The sequence below is a fragment of the Mchenga conophoros genome, linkage group LG3, assembly GCF_057382185.1.
Source record: "Mchenga conophoros isolate Kocher_MC1m ecotype Shallow Benthic linkage group LG3, M_conophoros_male_GT1.1, whole genome shotgun sequence".
NCBI classification, from domain to species: domain Eukaryota; kingdom Metazoa; phylum Chordata; class Actinopteri; order Cichliformes; family Cichlidae; genus Mchenga; species Mchenga conophoros.
Window position 1 is genome coordinate 72,285,955 of NC_140528.1, and position 14,215 is coordinate 72,300,169.

The 14,215-nt window shown below is 40.7% G+C and overlaps 1 protein-coding gene across 6 annotated transcripts in view; it reads right to left on the bottom strand.

Moving 5' to 3' along the window:
* Positions 1-14,215, bottom strand: part of kcnip4a (potassium voltage-gated channel interacting protein 4a) — a 153,675-nt gene that overhangs the window by 51,264 nt on the left and 88,196 nt on the right. The window contains exon 1 of one of the 6 annotated variants that reach the window (XM_085267093.1): positions 13,563-14,004. The exons of 4 other annotated variants lie outside the window; for them this stretch is intronic. In XM_085267093.1, coding sequence (XP_085123219.1) covers positions 13,563-13,617 — 55 coding nt within the window. In that variant the 5' untranslated portion in view covers positions 13,618-14,004. Of the gene's footprint in view, positions 1-1,670; positions 1,782-13,562; positions 14,005-14,215 lie in introns of those variants that run through there. One more of the 6 variants, XM_085267089.1, reaches the window with a different exon arrangement.

The window sequence follows — 14,215 nt, forward strand, 5'->3', positions numbered from 1 at the left end:
AAACATGTTAGAAAGAGCAGCTTACACATAAGTAGCATTACAAGAGCAGCAGCTGCAGTAAGCGTGGACACAAAAATATGGGATGAGTTTGACTATCTACCTGCTGGTTTTAAAGTTATTTTAAAGTCATATCCCTGAATTTGATTTTTGGTGACATAAATCATCTCCACGTTTCTTTAACAAACCTAAAAATACATTCTTTCTTCTGATTGGTTGAGTTCAGTATCGACCACAAACAAACTGCATGGGACATAAATGGGATTTTCTCACAGTCCCACGTGTGAATGTGACTGTTGCTGTTGGCGTGCTTCAACCGGGTGTTCGTGTCATGAAAAACATGGAGGGAACATTAAAAGTACAAGTGGAACGAGCAAGTGCTTTTAATTTTGAATTGTCAAACGTTGGCAAACATTGGTCCAACACTGGCAACCGACTGCTTTTATCCTGGCTGGTCTGAAGATGTTTGCCTTTCGCAGCCATAAGGCAAACAGCTTGGCAGCCTGTACAGTAAGTGGAGCTCATAAACAACAGGTGGTCTTCTGTGCCGGAGAGACCCAGCTCCTCAATATTAGATTCACACTTTGGTGGGAAAGATTCAGCATGGCACCTTGACAAATCTCCAGTGGGCGAGGGTTCAATCATTGTTCCCTCCTAAGCCAGGAGAAAGCGAACACCAAAAACAAAATGAATCATGAAGCAAAGGCATCTTTGAGAGTAGCCGCAACCAACAAGAAAAATTCAGATGAATATAAATCACTGCTTTTCTACTTCAGTACCTGAATTAGTGAAAACCTTTCATCCTTAAAATGACAAAGAACAGGATTTCATCTGGATTTGAACCCTTTACGTTTCCAGCTAATGAGAGAAAAGCAAATGTCACTGTGGCAGTTTAAAGCCCCAACTATAAATTCCAGGTTCTCAGCACCAGAATGAAATCCAGTCCTCATCATCATCATCTCTCTCTCTGTCTCTCTCTCTCTCTCATTTGGATAAATAAGTTAAACGACCCACAGATGATGCAGGCTTTCACGCCCAATTAAATTTAATTTCAATTTAATAAACAAACCATCAAAGTGGAGGCGCAAATGTCAAGAACCCACAAAGACTACCGGGTGTAAAATGAAATCCTAAAATTACACTGAGACGCAATGAAAAGGAATACAGTCAAATTATAATATTTGGATGTGTGTGATGTGTGAGTCATCACGACTGTTAAACCAATTAGCGGCAAAGTCAGGTGACTCAGAGAGATGCAACATATTCAATTAAAATAGCTTGAAGGGCGGACGCAGAGGCTGTCGAGGACTTCCGTTTGACGAGCAACAGACAACAAAGTTGACCTTATAAAGTCCACAGAGCACAATCACACAGCGAGGAGACAGTAACATCCATCTGAGCCTCTAATGCTCACACTCAGCCTGTAGCATTAGGTCTATTTTCAGGACATTTGCAAAAGGAGTCAGACTTGTATTGTATATTGCTCAGTGTCCACTATCACACGTTTTAACCATCAAAACACAAACATGTCAACATTTTTAAAATCTATGTAAGAGGACCTCCACTGTTGCACAGCAGGTAGTCTTACTGTAATAAACTACACTCTGCTTTTACAAACTTTCAGCAACAAGTGGTTGAATGCCAGGACAGAAATGATTTAGCTGTTCCCTTACCATCATAGCCAGATTCCAACAAACCAAACTGCTCCAGCACCTTAACGAACAGGACCACAACTACGAGCACGGCGATCATTTCCAGTCCCTCCAAGTTCATAGTCAACATGTCGGACAGGTCATAGGGTGCCCATGGCCAACGATGCAGAGCTCAGTGTTCAGCACTGTCAGCAGGCCATTTAACTCCACTTAAGAGCCCTGCATCTCTGGCTCTGATGAGAAACCGGCACAAGTCAGGGAGGGAGGAAGGGGGAGAAGAAGCACGTGGAAAAGAAAGGGGGGGGGGGGTAGAGTGGCAACGCTAAAGATGAGGGGGCGTGAGGAAATGGAAAAAGAGGCAAGGAGGGAAGGGCGAGGAGAAGGGATGAACCTGATCGTTGTGACAAAGATAAATAACAGACAGAAGGGTAAAAGAATGAGGAGAGACGGTGAGCCACCAGTTGCTGTGGGATGTGAAGCACTGATTACGTTTAGGTGTGCTCACATTTTTATACACTTTTTCTTGCTAATGCACGAGAGACAATCGTTACCTGTCAACATAATCCTAATTTTACACACAAACACGATGGATGGCTAATTTAATCATTAACACTCATTTCTATAAGCTTCAACAATAGACTACATACAAAAAAAGGTAGGTTGCTTTGCTCTGTTCTGTTTTGAAGGCTCAACTATTTACCAGCTAATGCTAGCTAGCATTATCAGGCTGCAACCGTCAACTGTGGTTGTGTTGCACAGACAAATATCAATACTAGTGCAGACCTTGTAAAAGGTTCCAGTAACACAAGTCAAGAAGTCTCAAATCACTGACTTCAGTGTCTCTGCAGACAGTGACACTGTCACTGACACCCAGTCAAAGTGGCCATAACCTAATTCTCACAGTTTGAAATGTTGGGTTACAAAGGAGATTAACCCTGCATGTAATTTCTCACACAGAGTCGCCCGATTGTTGGGGTTTCGCTCCATTATTGTAGTGTCTTTACTTAAAACACTATGAGGTGACCATTGTTGTGATTTGGCACCATATAAATAAAACTGAATTTAATTAAAAATTTAGAGTTTTTGTGGATTAGTTACTGTTAGTTACTTTCATGCTCTTGTTTTTTTTTTTTTTTACAAGTCTCTTTAACATGTTTCCCAGCCATCCCCAGTGTTTCCCCTCATGCAGAGTTGATTTGTATATTTGTGTGTGTAATACTTTCATTTGTCTATTACTTCCTGTTTTGACAGTCATCTGTTTCCTGTGTCTTGTATTTACTCATTATTCTCATTGGTTTCACTTGCTTCTTGTTACCCTTCTGTGCCCAGTCCCCTGATTAAACCGTTGTGTAAACCATAAATAGTTCTTTGTCTCTGTGGTTGTGTACCTGCCACATGTGTTTGCTCTCGTCGTGTGCCTCTGGCTATAGTTTGCTTTTCCATTTTGGACTTTGTTTTTCGCTTTGCCCTTTGGATTTCATGTTTTCCTTTATGGACTTTTGCAACAGCCTAATTAAACGTCTTGCCTTTTGTATAACCCCGCCTGCCTTTCGAGTCTGTGTTTTGGGTCCTCGACTTTTACACAGTCTGCATAATCTGCAGATTGTGACAGAAGGTCTTGACCTTTCTTAAATGCCACTTACGAAAAAGATAGCATGATAGAACGATGAACACGGCCACAGTGTGCTTCGCTTTCTAACCCATGCTGCAATCATTTATGCGACTGTCTTTAATAGACAAAACTTTTCTATAAGTATCGAATTTGCGCGATTTTACTCTTTTTTCCCTTTCCCTGAACAAATTAATTCAGTAGTTTAATAATTAATTATAAAGGACTATCCAAAACACCTGTGTAAATTAGAGGTGATATCAGGCTTAATCAAGGCATTGACAAATCAAAAATACTTGCCACAATTGAGTGAAATGTGATACTGACAAGCTCAACTAATCAAAAGCAGGAAAAGCAGGTTGAAAACTCAAAATCAGCTTAACCCAGAGTGATTGTCTGAAAATCATGGCAAATCGCTCTAGTGATTGTCTTGACAGAAGAAGACTGCAAATCACTCAAGTGATGATGTGAAAATGTTTTCCGTCTTTTCTTTTTTTCAAACTCTGTTAAGGAACTAATAGCATCGTTGATTGAGGCGAGACACCAGAGAAAGATGGCAGGAGGACTGATGAGTGTAAAATGTCAGCTCGTGAAAAAAAACAACAAAAAAAACAACATGTGTCTGACCTCCCCGTCACCTAGACTTTAAATAAAGAGCAAAACTATAAGGGACGGATGATAAGCGAGAGGTCAGGGAGAAAGACAACACTGCAGATGAGAGGGCTTTGAGGTTTCTGACTGCGGTCAGCAGTCAATGAGGTCAGAGTAAAGTAATCATCTGGTGTCTCCTGATTCTCTCAGTTCATAGTTGTTGATATTGTTTGTATCGTTTCCCTATTTATCAATATACGATATTACTTATTAATCCAGAAAACAGCCCAATTCCTTCACTAACGGTGAGTGAATTCCACAATTCATAGTGTGACCTGAATGTGTTTTTAAAATAGGTCATGCAAACTTAGGGCATCAAGCTGCTAAAAACTGATGAAAGGAGCAAGCAGCTTCTGTCAGATTTTCAAGATGAGCCAAAAAGTGAAATAGTTCTTTCCATTCAGAGCAATAGTCACAACTGCCTGGTGCAGAACCGCAGAAATATGATCCTGCCTAGGCACTTTTTGCATGTTTAATTAGGAAAAAAAGTGACATGGTAGTTTATAATTAAAAGCTGCTCCAGAGATAAGGTCCCTTACACACCCTCTCATGGATGGGAGTGATCATTTCCACATTTAATCTTCGCAGCCCGTTGGCTCAAATGAATTGTTAGGACGCTGTTTTGCCATGGAAACAACCGCTCTCTGCTGCGCATGCTATTGGGCAGCTCGTTTATCCCACTATCACTTACTTTCCTTTATTTGTGGCAGCTGGGTAAGAGCCAAATATAGCTCCCAGGTCTTGTGTGTTTGTGTGTGCATGTATGTGTGTGCACTAGAGTGCACACACATACATGGTAACTGTGTAGCTCTCAGAGAACAGGGGCTGTAAAGGTGAAAAGAAGGTGTGACAGAAGCCTCAGTGACAAAAGTTGTACCCCGACATGAAGAAAAAGAAAGTGTTTTAATCTGGAATTCAATAAGATTTTGCTCCTTTTTTTGTTCTTTCAAATACTAATATCAGACCACAACCTAATCGCAAAGATTATGCCTCCACTTCTCAGCATCTCAGCTCTCCAATCACCTCAAAAACGTTGCTCAGGGTGTAATCAAGGCCCTCGGCTAATGGTAATGAAAATAATCAAGGTCTGTGCGTGTCATCAGCACACAGTGTGCGGGATCAATCAGTGTATGATTGGTGATGAAGGTAATTGCCACTGCAGAGGATTGTGCTGTGTTGGATGGAGCATGCACTGTACTGTAGGGGGCAGAGGGCGTCTGCAGCACCTGCAAACTGACAAAACCGCTACAGGAGAAATACACGGAGCATCACATGAGCAGTGCATCAGTCTAAAGCCATAAAAAGGCAGTGAGCCGTACCCGCTGGGAATTGTGATAATTATAATTACAACATTACACAAACACGGAAAAATGATTTAGTGCTGATATTTGAAAACAAAGCTGAATTCCTTTATGCCTGCGCAGATTCTTCCTGGAAAACAGTCACATGTTATTATTAAAGGAATACTGATTCTATTTTAGTTTATTCCTGGTGTCGATCATTCTTGACATGTCTCATGTGTGAAAATACCAACACATAGGAAATCTTGGGCGTAACAAATAGATATTGATGACTTTTGAATAAAATATATTACACTCCTTAATATAGTGCCATACTGCAATATATACACTCCCTAGACACTTTGTTCTTGCTAATACCCGATTGGACCTCCTTTTGCTTTCAGAACTAGCTTAATTTTTCATGGCACACATTCAACAAGGTGTTGGAAACATTCCTGGAAGATTTTGGTCCACATTGACACGATAGCATCACACAGTTGATGCAGATTTATTGGCTTCACCTCCATGATGTGAATCTCTTGTTCCTCCACATTCCAAAGGAGCCCTATTGGACTGAGATCTGGCGACCAGAGATGGGCAGTAATGCGTAATCCAATTACTTTTTTCAAGTAACGAGTAAAGTAAGGGATTACTATTGCAAAAACGGTAATTAGATTGCCGTTACTTTCCCGTAGGAACGCTGCGTTACTGCGTTACTAAAACCGTGATTCTTTGCAAGAATGTCTCACGACAGTGACGTAAGCGAGTGCGCCGTTAGTGACAACAGCTGTGTGCAGATCAACAGTGGATCATATATCGAGTGCGGTGAGAGTATGAGTGTGCAGCGTTTAAAGCGTGGAAGTACTGACCTTATTTTGAGTTTGATTCCACAAAAAGTGACAAAAACATTAGCGTCCGTTGTGCGTGGGAAGAAAACTTCTTTTTACAGCGAAAAAAAACCCTAAACTTCCAAGCAAGCACCGAGTGCACAACGATGTAATGGGAAACTCACAGAGAAACTCGCAGATTCTTCAACTGACCGCGGCACACCTGCACCAGGGTAAACCTCCGCCTACCCTACTCCTGCTTTACAGGTGAAAATAGAGCAAAAGCACCGCTGAGTCTTTGACTTTATTTATTTTCTGCTGTATTTTACTTGCATCTTTTTGAAAGACTGAGTGTAAACACACAAGAAAAATTATTTTATGTGCTGGAATGTGCAGAAAATAGGTTTAAATGTTAAACAAATTTCTTCCAGTCAGAGAATGTTGCATATAATTAAATTTTTGCTTGATGCATAAAGTTAAAAGATTAAAACTAATAAAACAAGTTTTAAAAAGAGACTTTTCCAGTTAATTACATTTTGTATGATGGATTATGTAGAAAAAGTAGAATTGGGCTGAAAGATCTATCGCTTTATCACCTCTTCAGGTTGTAAATCGTGTTTTAAAAAAGTAACTAAGTAATTAATTACTTTTGAAAATAAGTAATCAGTAAAGTAACGGGATTACTTTTTTGGGGAAGTAATCAGTAATTAGTTACTGATTACTTTTTTCAAGTAACTTGACCAACACTGCTGGCGACTGTGGAGGCTGCTTGAGCACAACTCATTTGAGCTCATGTTCACGAAACCAGTTTGAGATGATATGAACTTTGTGACATGGCACGCTATCAGGCTGTTAACAGCTATCAGAATGAGGTTATATAGGCCTGGTCATAGTCAGCAATAGTACTCAGGTAGCTGTGGGATTTAAATATGCTTAGTTGGAGTCAAAGTGTGCCAAGAAAATTTCCCCCACACCATTACACCGCCATCAACCTGAATCTTTGATACAAGTCAGGATGGACACATGTGCTCATGCTGTTTACACCTCATTGTGACCCTGCTATTCAAATGTCACAGCAGAAAATCAATACTCATCAGACCAGATTCTTTTATCTTGTATTGTCCAATTATGGTGAGCCTATGTGAAATAAAGCCTTGGTTTCCTGTTAATAGCTAACAGGAGTGGCACTCAGCGTGGTGTCCTGCTGCTGTAGCCATCTGCTTCAAGCCTAGATGTATTGTGTGTTCAGAGATGCTCTTCTGCAGTGGTTGTTTGATTTACTAATTTCTTCTCTGAAGTTTCTAATAATCAAAGGCAAATCTATGAGCACAACGTAGTGCAGATATATCTGAAGAACAAAACAAACTCAACCATTCTGCTTGTACACATTTGCTCAGCAAGACATTAGGCATTCAAATAGTCTATTTAAGCTAATGTGATCACAACTGTGATCAGTGGACCTGCAGGTATAGCCCCCCTCTTAACATAAATCCAGTGGGGGGAAGAAACGTGCTTTCCTTACGTTAAATTAAGTTAAAATTGAATTCCCATCTGCAGACAAAGCAGAGCGCTGCAACATGGCATTAAAACAAATTAATGTCTTCCATTTGTTTGGAAAAATTACACAAGAAGGCCCCAGTGGCCTGTAACCTTCAAAGAATATGGTTAATTGCAAACTGATGTGATTTGGATCCCAATAATGAGATGGGTTGTGCAGTCAAAGTTGTAGTTGAAGACATTTTCTTTCTCATGTGTTTCAAAAGAACACAGTCAAATCAAAGGTCTCTTTTTTTGTTTTGTTCTGCCAATATTACTGGAAAATCAGGCACTTTTATTCTGGACAGGTCTGAAATGATCAATGAAGCTAATATATAATAAGACATATCAGTATCATCTACCTGAACTGCTTCAACACATGCTTAAAATTGATTTGTTTGTGCTCAGCGCTGTTTAAATTTGCACTATTGAGCAAGCAGAACTTGGCAGAAGATAAGTTGCCTATATCTGCTGGCATTTTCACTACTTTGAGGTTTTAGCCAATGGCAATCTGACAGGGCCACATTTTAACATTCTGAATCATCACTGAGCTTCTGTTTTTTCCCTCTTCCATCTTACTGCAAGAAGCTTGTTTGTTTGGACCTGCTGCCATCAGGTGGAAGAAGCAAGAATCAGCCGGTCAAAGCCCATTAAAGTGGTAACAAAGCAAAGCACAACGAGGCTTTTCCTCCAGACACTGTCATTGCCTCTATATAATTTTAACATGCCCCAAAGAGGATTTGGGCCTTTCCCTAAAATAAAATCAACAGGATGGCAATAAAAATATTTGTAATAAAATTTTCCAATGGTATTTCATTTATTCTACTTATGAAACTGTGCTTTCTCATGCAGCCAGCCCCGCAGCAGGCCCATTTTGAGCCAGGAAAAACCCTGTTGCAGCCACTGGCTCTGAAATCATCTCTCATATTGTGAATTTTAATGCTTGATAGTCTATTGCCAAAAAAGGGCATGGCACTGTATTTTGTGGCAAGTCATGCTTTTCTCTTCACCATCATGGGGACCTGTGATGAATCTGAATACTTGTAAATGCAAAATGCCGTTTTTCATAAATGAAACAGACACAGTCACATCTCTAACTATACTTCAACATTTTGGCTTTGGATCATTGCCTCTCTGTCGTCTTATCCTACCTTTCAACAAACAGTACAAAGTGTTATGCATTATTATGGCGACAAATTAAGTATTGATCAAACCAGCGCTGCACCCAGGAGTGACAGCAAGCACCTGCGGTTGCTCTACAGATGTCAGTAGGAACTGCCGTTGTCCCACTGCTAGCCACGTCACTCCGCATTCAGGCTAAGCCTATTTTCCTGCACCTGCTGAGCTCCTCCGAGCAGGAAGCTATTCATTAATCCAGTTCTAAGTGAACCCTCTTAATACTGGTCACCATGCCCTGTGGGAACCGAGTGATTAATATCAGCGAACAAACTGCTGCACCGAGTACCACGCCACGGCAGGAAACGCAAAACAAGCTCGCAGCCCAAAGCCCACCGGTGTGGCTTCACTTTTCAATTTAAATGCTAATTTAGCGAGCAGCAAAACCAATACTGTATAATGACGGGGTGACTTTGAAAAGGACTGAGATTACGCGCTGCTGATAACATAAGAAAGAAAAGAGAAATCCAAAGGGAACTAGAGACTCCATAGGTGACCCCCCGCCTCCTCCTCATTTACTCCTGCAAGAGTAGCTGAGGGTACATTTGCATATCAGAGAATATGGATAGCTCTGTCTTTTACATGCCACATGGCTTAATGAGAAGCAGTGCCACTTTTCAGATATCATTCTGAGATAATCTTCCCAGGGAGACGGTATAGATTCATCCAAAAAGTGCAGGCTAGGCCTTACTTCATAAAGATGTTAACAAAGGGAATGTCAAGTCTTTTCTGAAGGTCTGCTTTTCACTCAGAATAATTCACAGAGACAATACATTCCAGAACTACATATTAACTGACTCCTTAGGGGATGTCTCATTAGCTTTCACTTAGTACTGTGATACTCATCAATGGACTAAAGAACCATGTGCATACCGAATGTTCTCTCTATTCTCTGTCACATTGTGACATCACCCAGCACTTCTGAACACGACGAGCAGCTCTGTGAAAAATGGTGCATGTGGCAGATGGGTTGGAAAAAAAAGATAATGAGATTCACTCAAAGTGCTTTTGGCACACAGTCCATTTTACAGTGATTTGCCTTTGACTCAGAGACTCTATGAATACAGTAAAAACAGTTCCCGCAGGTCTTTTTGAGACGGAGGAAGACGGGCACTGCTCAGATATGACTTTAATTAAACCAATTTCCAAACTGGTGCTCGAGCTAATAGAGTTTAGTTTAAATATGTTTCTTTGTTGCCAGTGTGCTCAGCAGAACCTGAAGGATTGGTTAAACACAAAGTTACAGTTTACAAGAAAAAAATAAAAGAAATAAAAATGTGTTTTTCCTATAATCATACGGGGCTGTGAGCAAACATGGTGATCGGTGGCACGGCTGCCCCTTAAAATGACATCTGCTGTCCCTGTGGTCGGCCAAAGTAGCCACTCAGTTCTGTAAACACCAGAAGGCCTGGGAGGAGAGGGGGCCAGCGACAAGAAGGATACTGGATATCTCTGTCGCCCTTTGTGTAAATGTCACAGGAAAGTACGAGAACATGAACCATCACTTGTTAGTTTAGACTGCGTGGTGCTATTAGTCCACAAAAAACAGAAAGAAAAAAAATCAGACTGCTAGTTCAGGATGTTTTGAACAAATTTCAGTGCGGTAGCTTGAGTCATACTGCGGTTAATGTTTTGCCGTTTCCATTTGAAGGGCTCTACCTCTGAGTGTACCTAGCTACTCCTACACAAACTCTACTCGCAGAGGCTCCCAACAACAGAAACAGGCGAGGGATTTAAATGACATCGAACACAAGGCCAAACACATCAGCGAACAACACCATAATGAGACTGGAACGTCTATTATCTTTGAAACATTTCAAACACTGTGGGGAGATTCAAAAGTGGTCCAGGTGCATGTTTGAAAAGGAGCTGGAGGCCAGACTACTTCCTGTGACTACTTACTGGACCATCAGCTCTTATCATGCCGATGAGTGGAGCTATGAAAATTAATGGAAAATACTAAAGTGGGTAGTGTAATAGCACCGAGGTCTCTCGGACAGAGCATCTTTTTTATGTTGTCTTTATATAAAGACCTTCTATGGTATGAATCAGTATGTTGCATGATTTGAGGAAACAGAAATGTCAGCAGTGGAACTGGTTTCAGCTGGATTTGCAGAATAAACAAAGGGTTTAAAAGGGTTTGCTTTGTTCGATTATGTAAGAGCCGTAGTTTTGTTTTTCACTTTCTTTCTGAAGGAGGCATCCATTATTCTTTTCTCTTTTTTCAGTTTGCTGATCAACAACTGAAAGTCCACAGAACAGAACAGCAGCAAATATTAAGGATGCACATTTGTGAAACTCTGGATACCAGTATTTAAAATTAAAATCTGCTCAGTGCCAATACTGATTTTGTTTTTCCAGGTTTTGGTTGAAATTTGTTTCTTAGTTTCTCAACATTTGGTGTGACATACAGTACTAGTAAAGTATTGGCTGCTAACAATGGTAAATGACATCTTATTTATACATCATGCTGATGTAACGATACTAATGTATTGCTATACTGTTGTACATCTACCAAATATTCGTTTTCCAGAAGCAAAACAAATTATTCTATTAGAATACAAATACTAATCACTTGATAAACTAATTAAGAGATCAATACACAACTTCCCAGAACATTTAAGCATGTTAGAAAGGACCTGTCAAGCTTCCTCGCATAAATAACAGTTAGATTTTTTTAAAAAAAACTTCTGATGAATATTTTTTATTTTTTAATAAAAGAAAATAGCCTGAAGAAGAAGTGTGTGTTAAGCAGCATGTTCATATACTCCAACTAATTATGACAATAAGGACAGTTAACAGGCTGCTCTTCAAGGTTCATTGTTGTAAAAGATGCCGCTACAGTCTGAGAGGCTAATGCCGAAATGCTTTGAATTTGCAATTTTCCTAATGGCCAGAAGGGGGGGGTTCCTTCTCTGGCTGCAAAAAGATCTGCTCACTTGATCCATAACTTCAGTAGAATTCCTGATAAGTGTCTCAGTCGCTAGTTTCTTTTTCAATATGACATGATGTTAATTTTAAAATTTACAGCCCCAATTTGAGTCTAAACCGATGACGGCACGTGTGTGGTACGTGATGGTATGGTATGTATATGAACAGGTTAACTGTGAATCATAGATTGTTACAAAATGAGTAGGTTTGTGTAACTACATTGCAGCACAAACATTTCTGTGTCTTACAGATGGATCGCCAACTGATGAGGACGTGTTAAGAGATTCACTGACTGAATTGCCAAGGACATGAATTGGATGATTTCCAGTGCTCAGGCCTGACCGGTGACCAGCTGTCAACCTCACATACAATATATAATTATGTACCAGTCTGTTTTACGCACATGCACAGCGGGGCAGGCTAATACTCGCACCCAGACTCACTGCCACACGTTAGCAGCTGTTCGCTGTGAGTGAGGACAAGTGTTTTTAAAAGTAAACCACAAGGAGACCACCATGAAAAAGTATTTAGCAACAAACCTAAGGAGAAACTTAAACAACATTTACCAAGCTGAACATTTTAAAGACACTAATAAAGGAAAAGCGGATAACGCTAAAGCTAGCAAGAGCACAGAGCTAGCCACGAGCTAGCAAGCTCAGTATTAGCAAACAATCAAAGAACGCACAAGGAAAATTGTGGAAAAGGTGAATTTATAAACAGTTATAATCTTGGAAAATCAATTACGATCAGAAAAGGTCAGTATCATCTGTTAAATCTGAAATCAGTGCATCTGTATTTGCAACCAACCTAGGAAGTTAATTTGTAAGCAGTTAACTGCTCAGTTAGCCAATTAGAACCGATTTTACCAACACAGCAAGCTAAGAGTGTGAAAACCCATTTAACTGCTGTCTGACACCATGAATCCACTCTTTCATAATAATTTTATATTCTACGTTTAACTTCACAGTCTACTAACAACCATCATCGACAGGCACAGCAGTCTATTTTGAAAAATCTCAGCTCTGTGTTAATTTCCAAAAGCTATAAACACTGTATACATGTACAGCAAGCATATGGCACAATATATGCAAGAAATCTCCTGCAAGATTGTGTGTATCTGGATCCCATGTTCTCCTTTCTAGGTCTCTATAAAATGTGCTTACAGAGCACACTCTGTGATCTATTGCTTGAGAGAGTTACATAGAGCCCCTCATTCATTTTGCTTTCAAGCCCTCCAACAATACCCAAGTGAAATATGACTTTCTATACTTTACATGTCATCCATTCTGTCTCTCTCCCACTACACCACTAAATATAACCTCTGTCAGTTATTGTCCACTGGCCACCCACTGAATATTTCATTGTTCTTTAATAAAGACTGGACTTCCTTTTGTTTTGTTACAGTGACAAGCTGTGACGGTGACGCTGATCAGCACATTATTGGAGGGATACGACGTTGTAACACAAGCTTGTGCGACTGCGTTGGCAGGGAGTCGCATGTGGCATGCTCTGTGTGTGTGTGTGTGTGTGTGTGTGTGTGTGTGTGTGTGTGTGTGTGTGTGTGTGTGTGTGTGTGGGTGTGTCTGTGTGCTGTCACGGTAAAATCAATACCGGGTGAAAAGCAAATGAAAAACTCGAGCAAGTTTGTGGAGTTCAGCCTCAAACGTTTACTGAAATGCGGCGAATTTCGAGTCAATTTCATGGACTGCTGGTGTGGCACCGTGAATTCATTTGAGATTAAAAGGAAAACACAAGATTAACAGGAAACTTCCACAACACACACACACACATATGCACAAACACACACCATCTGTATGAAATACATCATACAGTGAAAGAGTAATCATTACTTTACTGGTTGGGCAATTAGTTTCGTTATTTACAGATCTTCAGTCTTGCGTACCTGTCTTGCGTCTTTGTTTTGGCTGAAGAGAGAAGATGACCATTAAAGCTCCCATGATGCCCTCTAGACTTTCTCGCTTAGTGATCTAGAAGTCCTGCTAGATTTCGCACACTTTCCCTCCCACAACTGGGTCGGCTTGAGAGTGAAAACGGAGGGAAAAAAATCCAGTGATATGCTGGGATCCTCACATTAGGAGAAAATAAAGTAAAATCTGGTCTCCGGTCCAAACTTCTCCTTTATATTCACCGTGTTAGGTGGGCTGTACGTAGAGCAGAGTGGGAGTAAAACATGCGTGCCTCTGTTGAGTTTTGAATTTTGACGCGCACGCTCTGCAGACCCCCTCCCTCCTCTAGTGTTCCCACTATGAAGTGAGAGCTTGCTGGCTGATCTCTGCACTGCAAAAGCTACTTTGTACCACTTGAGCACCTAGATTAATTGAGCGCTATGAGAGAAAGGCAGAAGCATGCTGTGGAGAGTGTTTGCCGCCGCTCTTTTCAACAGACCTTTCCTCACACGGGGAGGGTAAAGCTGGAGGGAGGCGAGAGAGCTCATACTGTAGATAGCCATTTTTCCTCGCTAGCTGCCTTTTAACTACATCTCCTGCTGGGAATGGGAGGAGAAAACCACGCTGTGTCCACGGCAGTAAGTTAGAG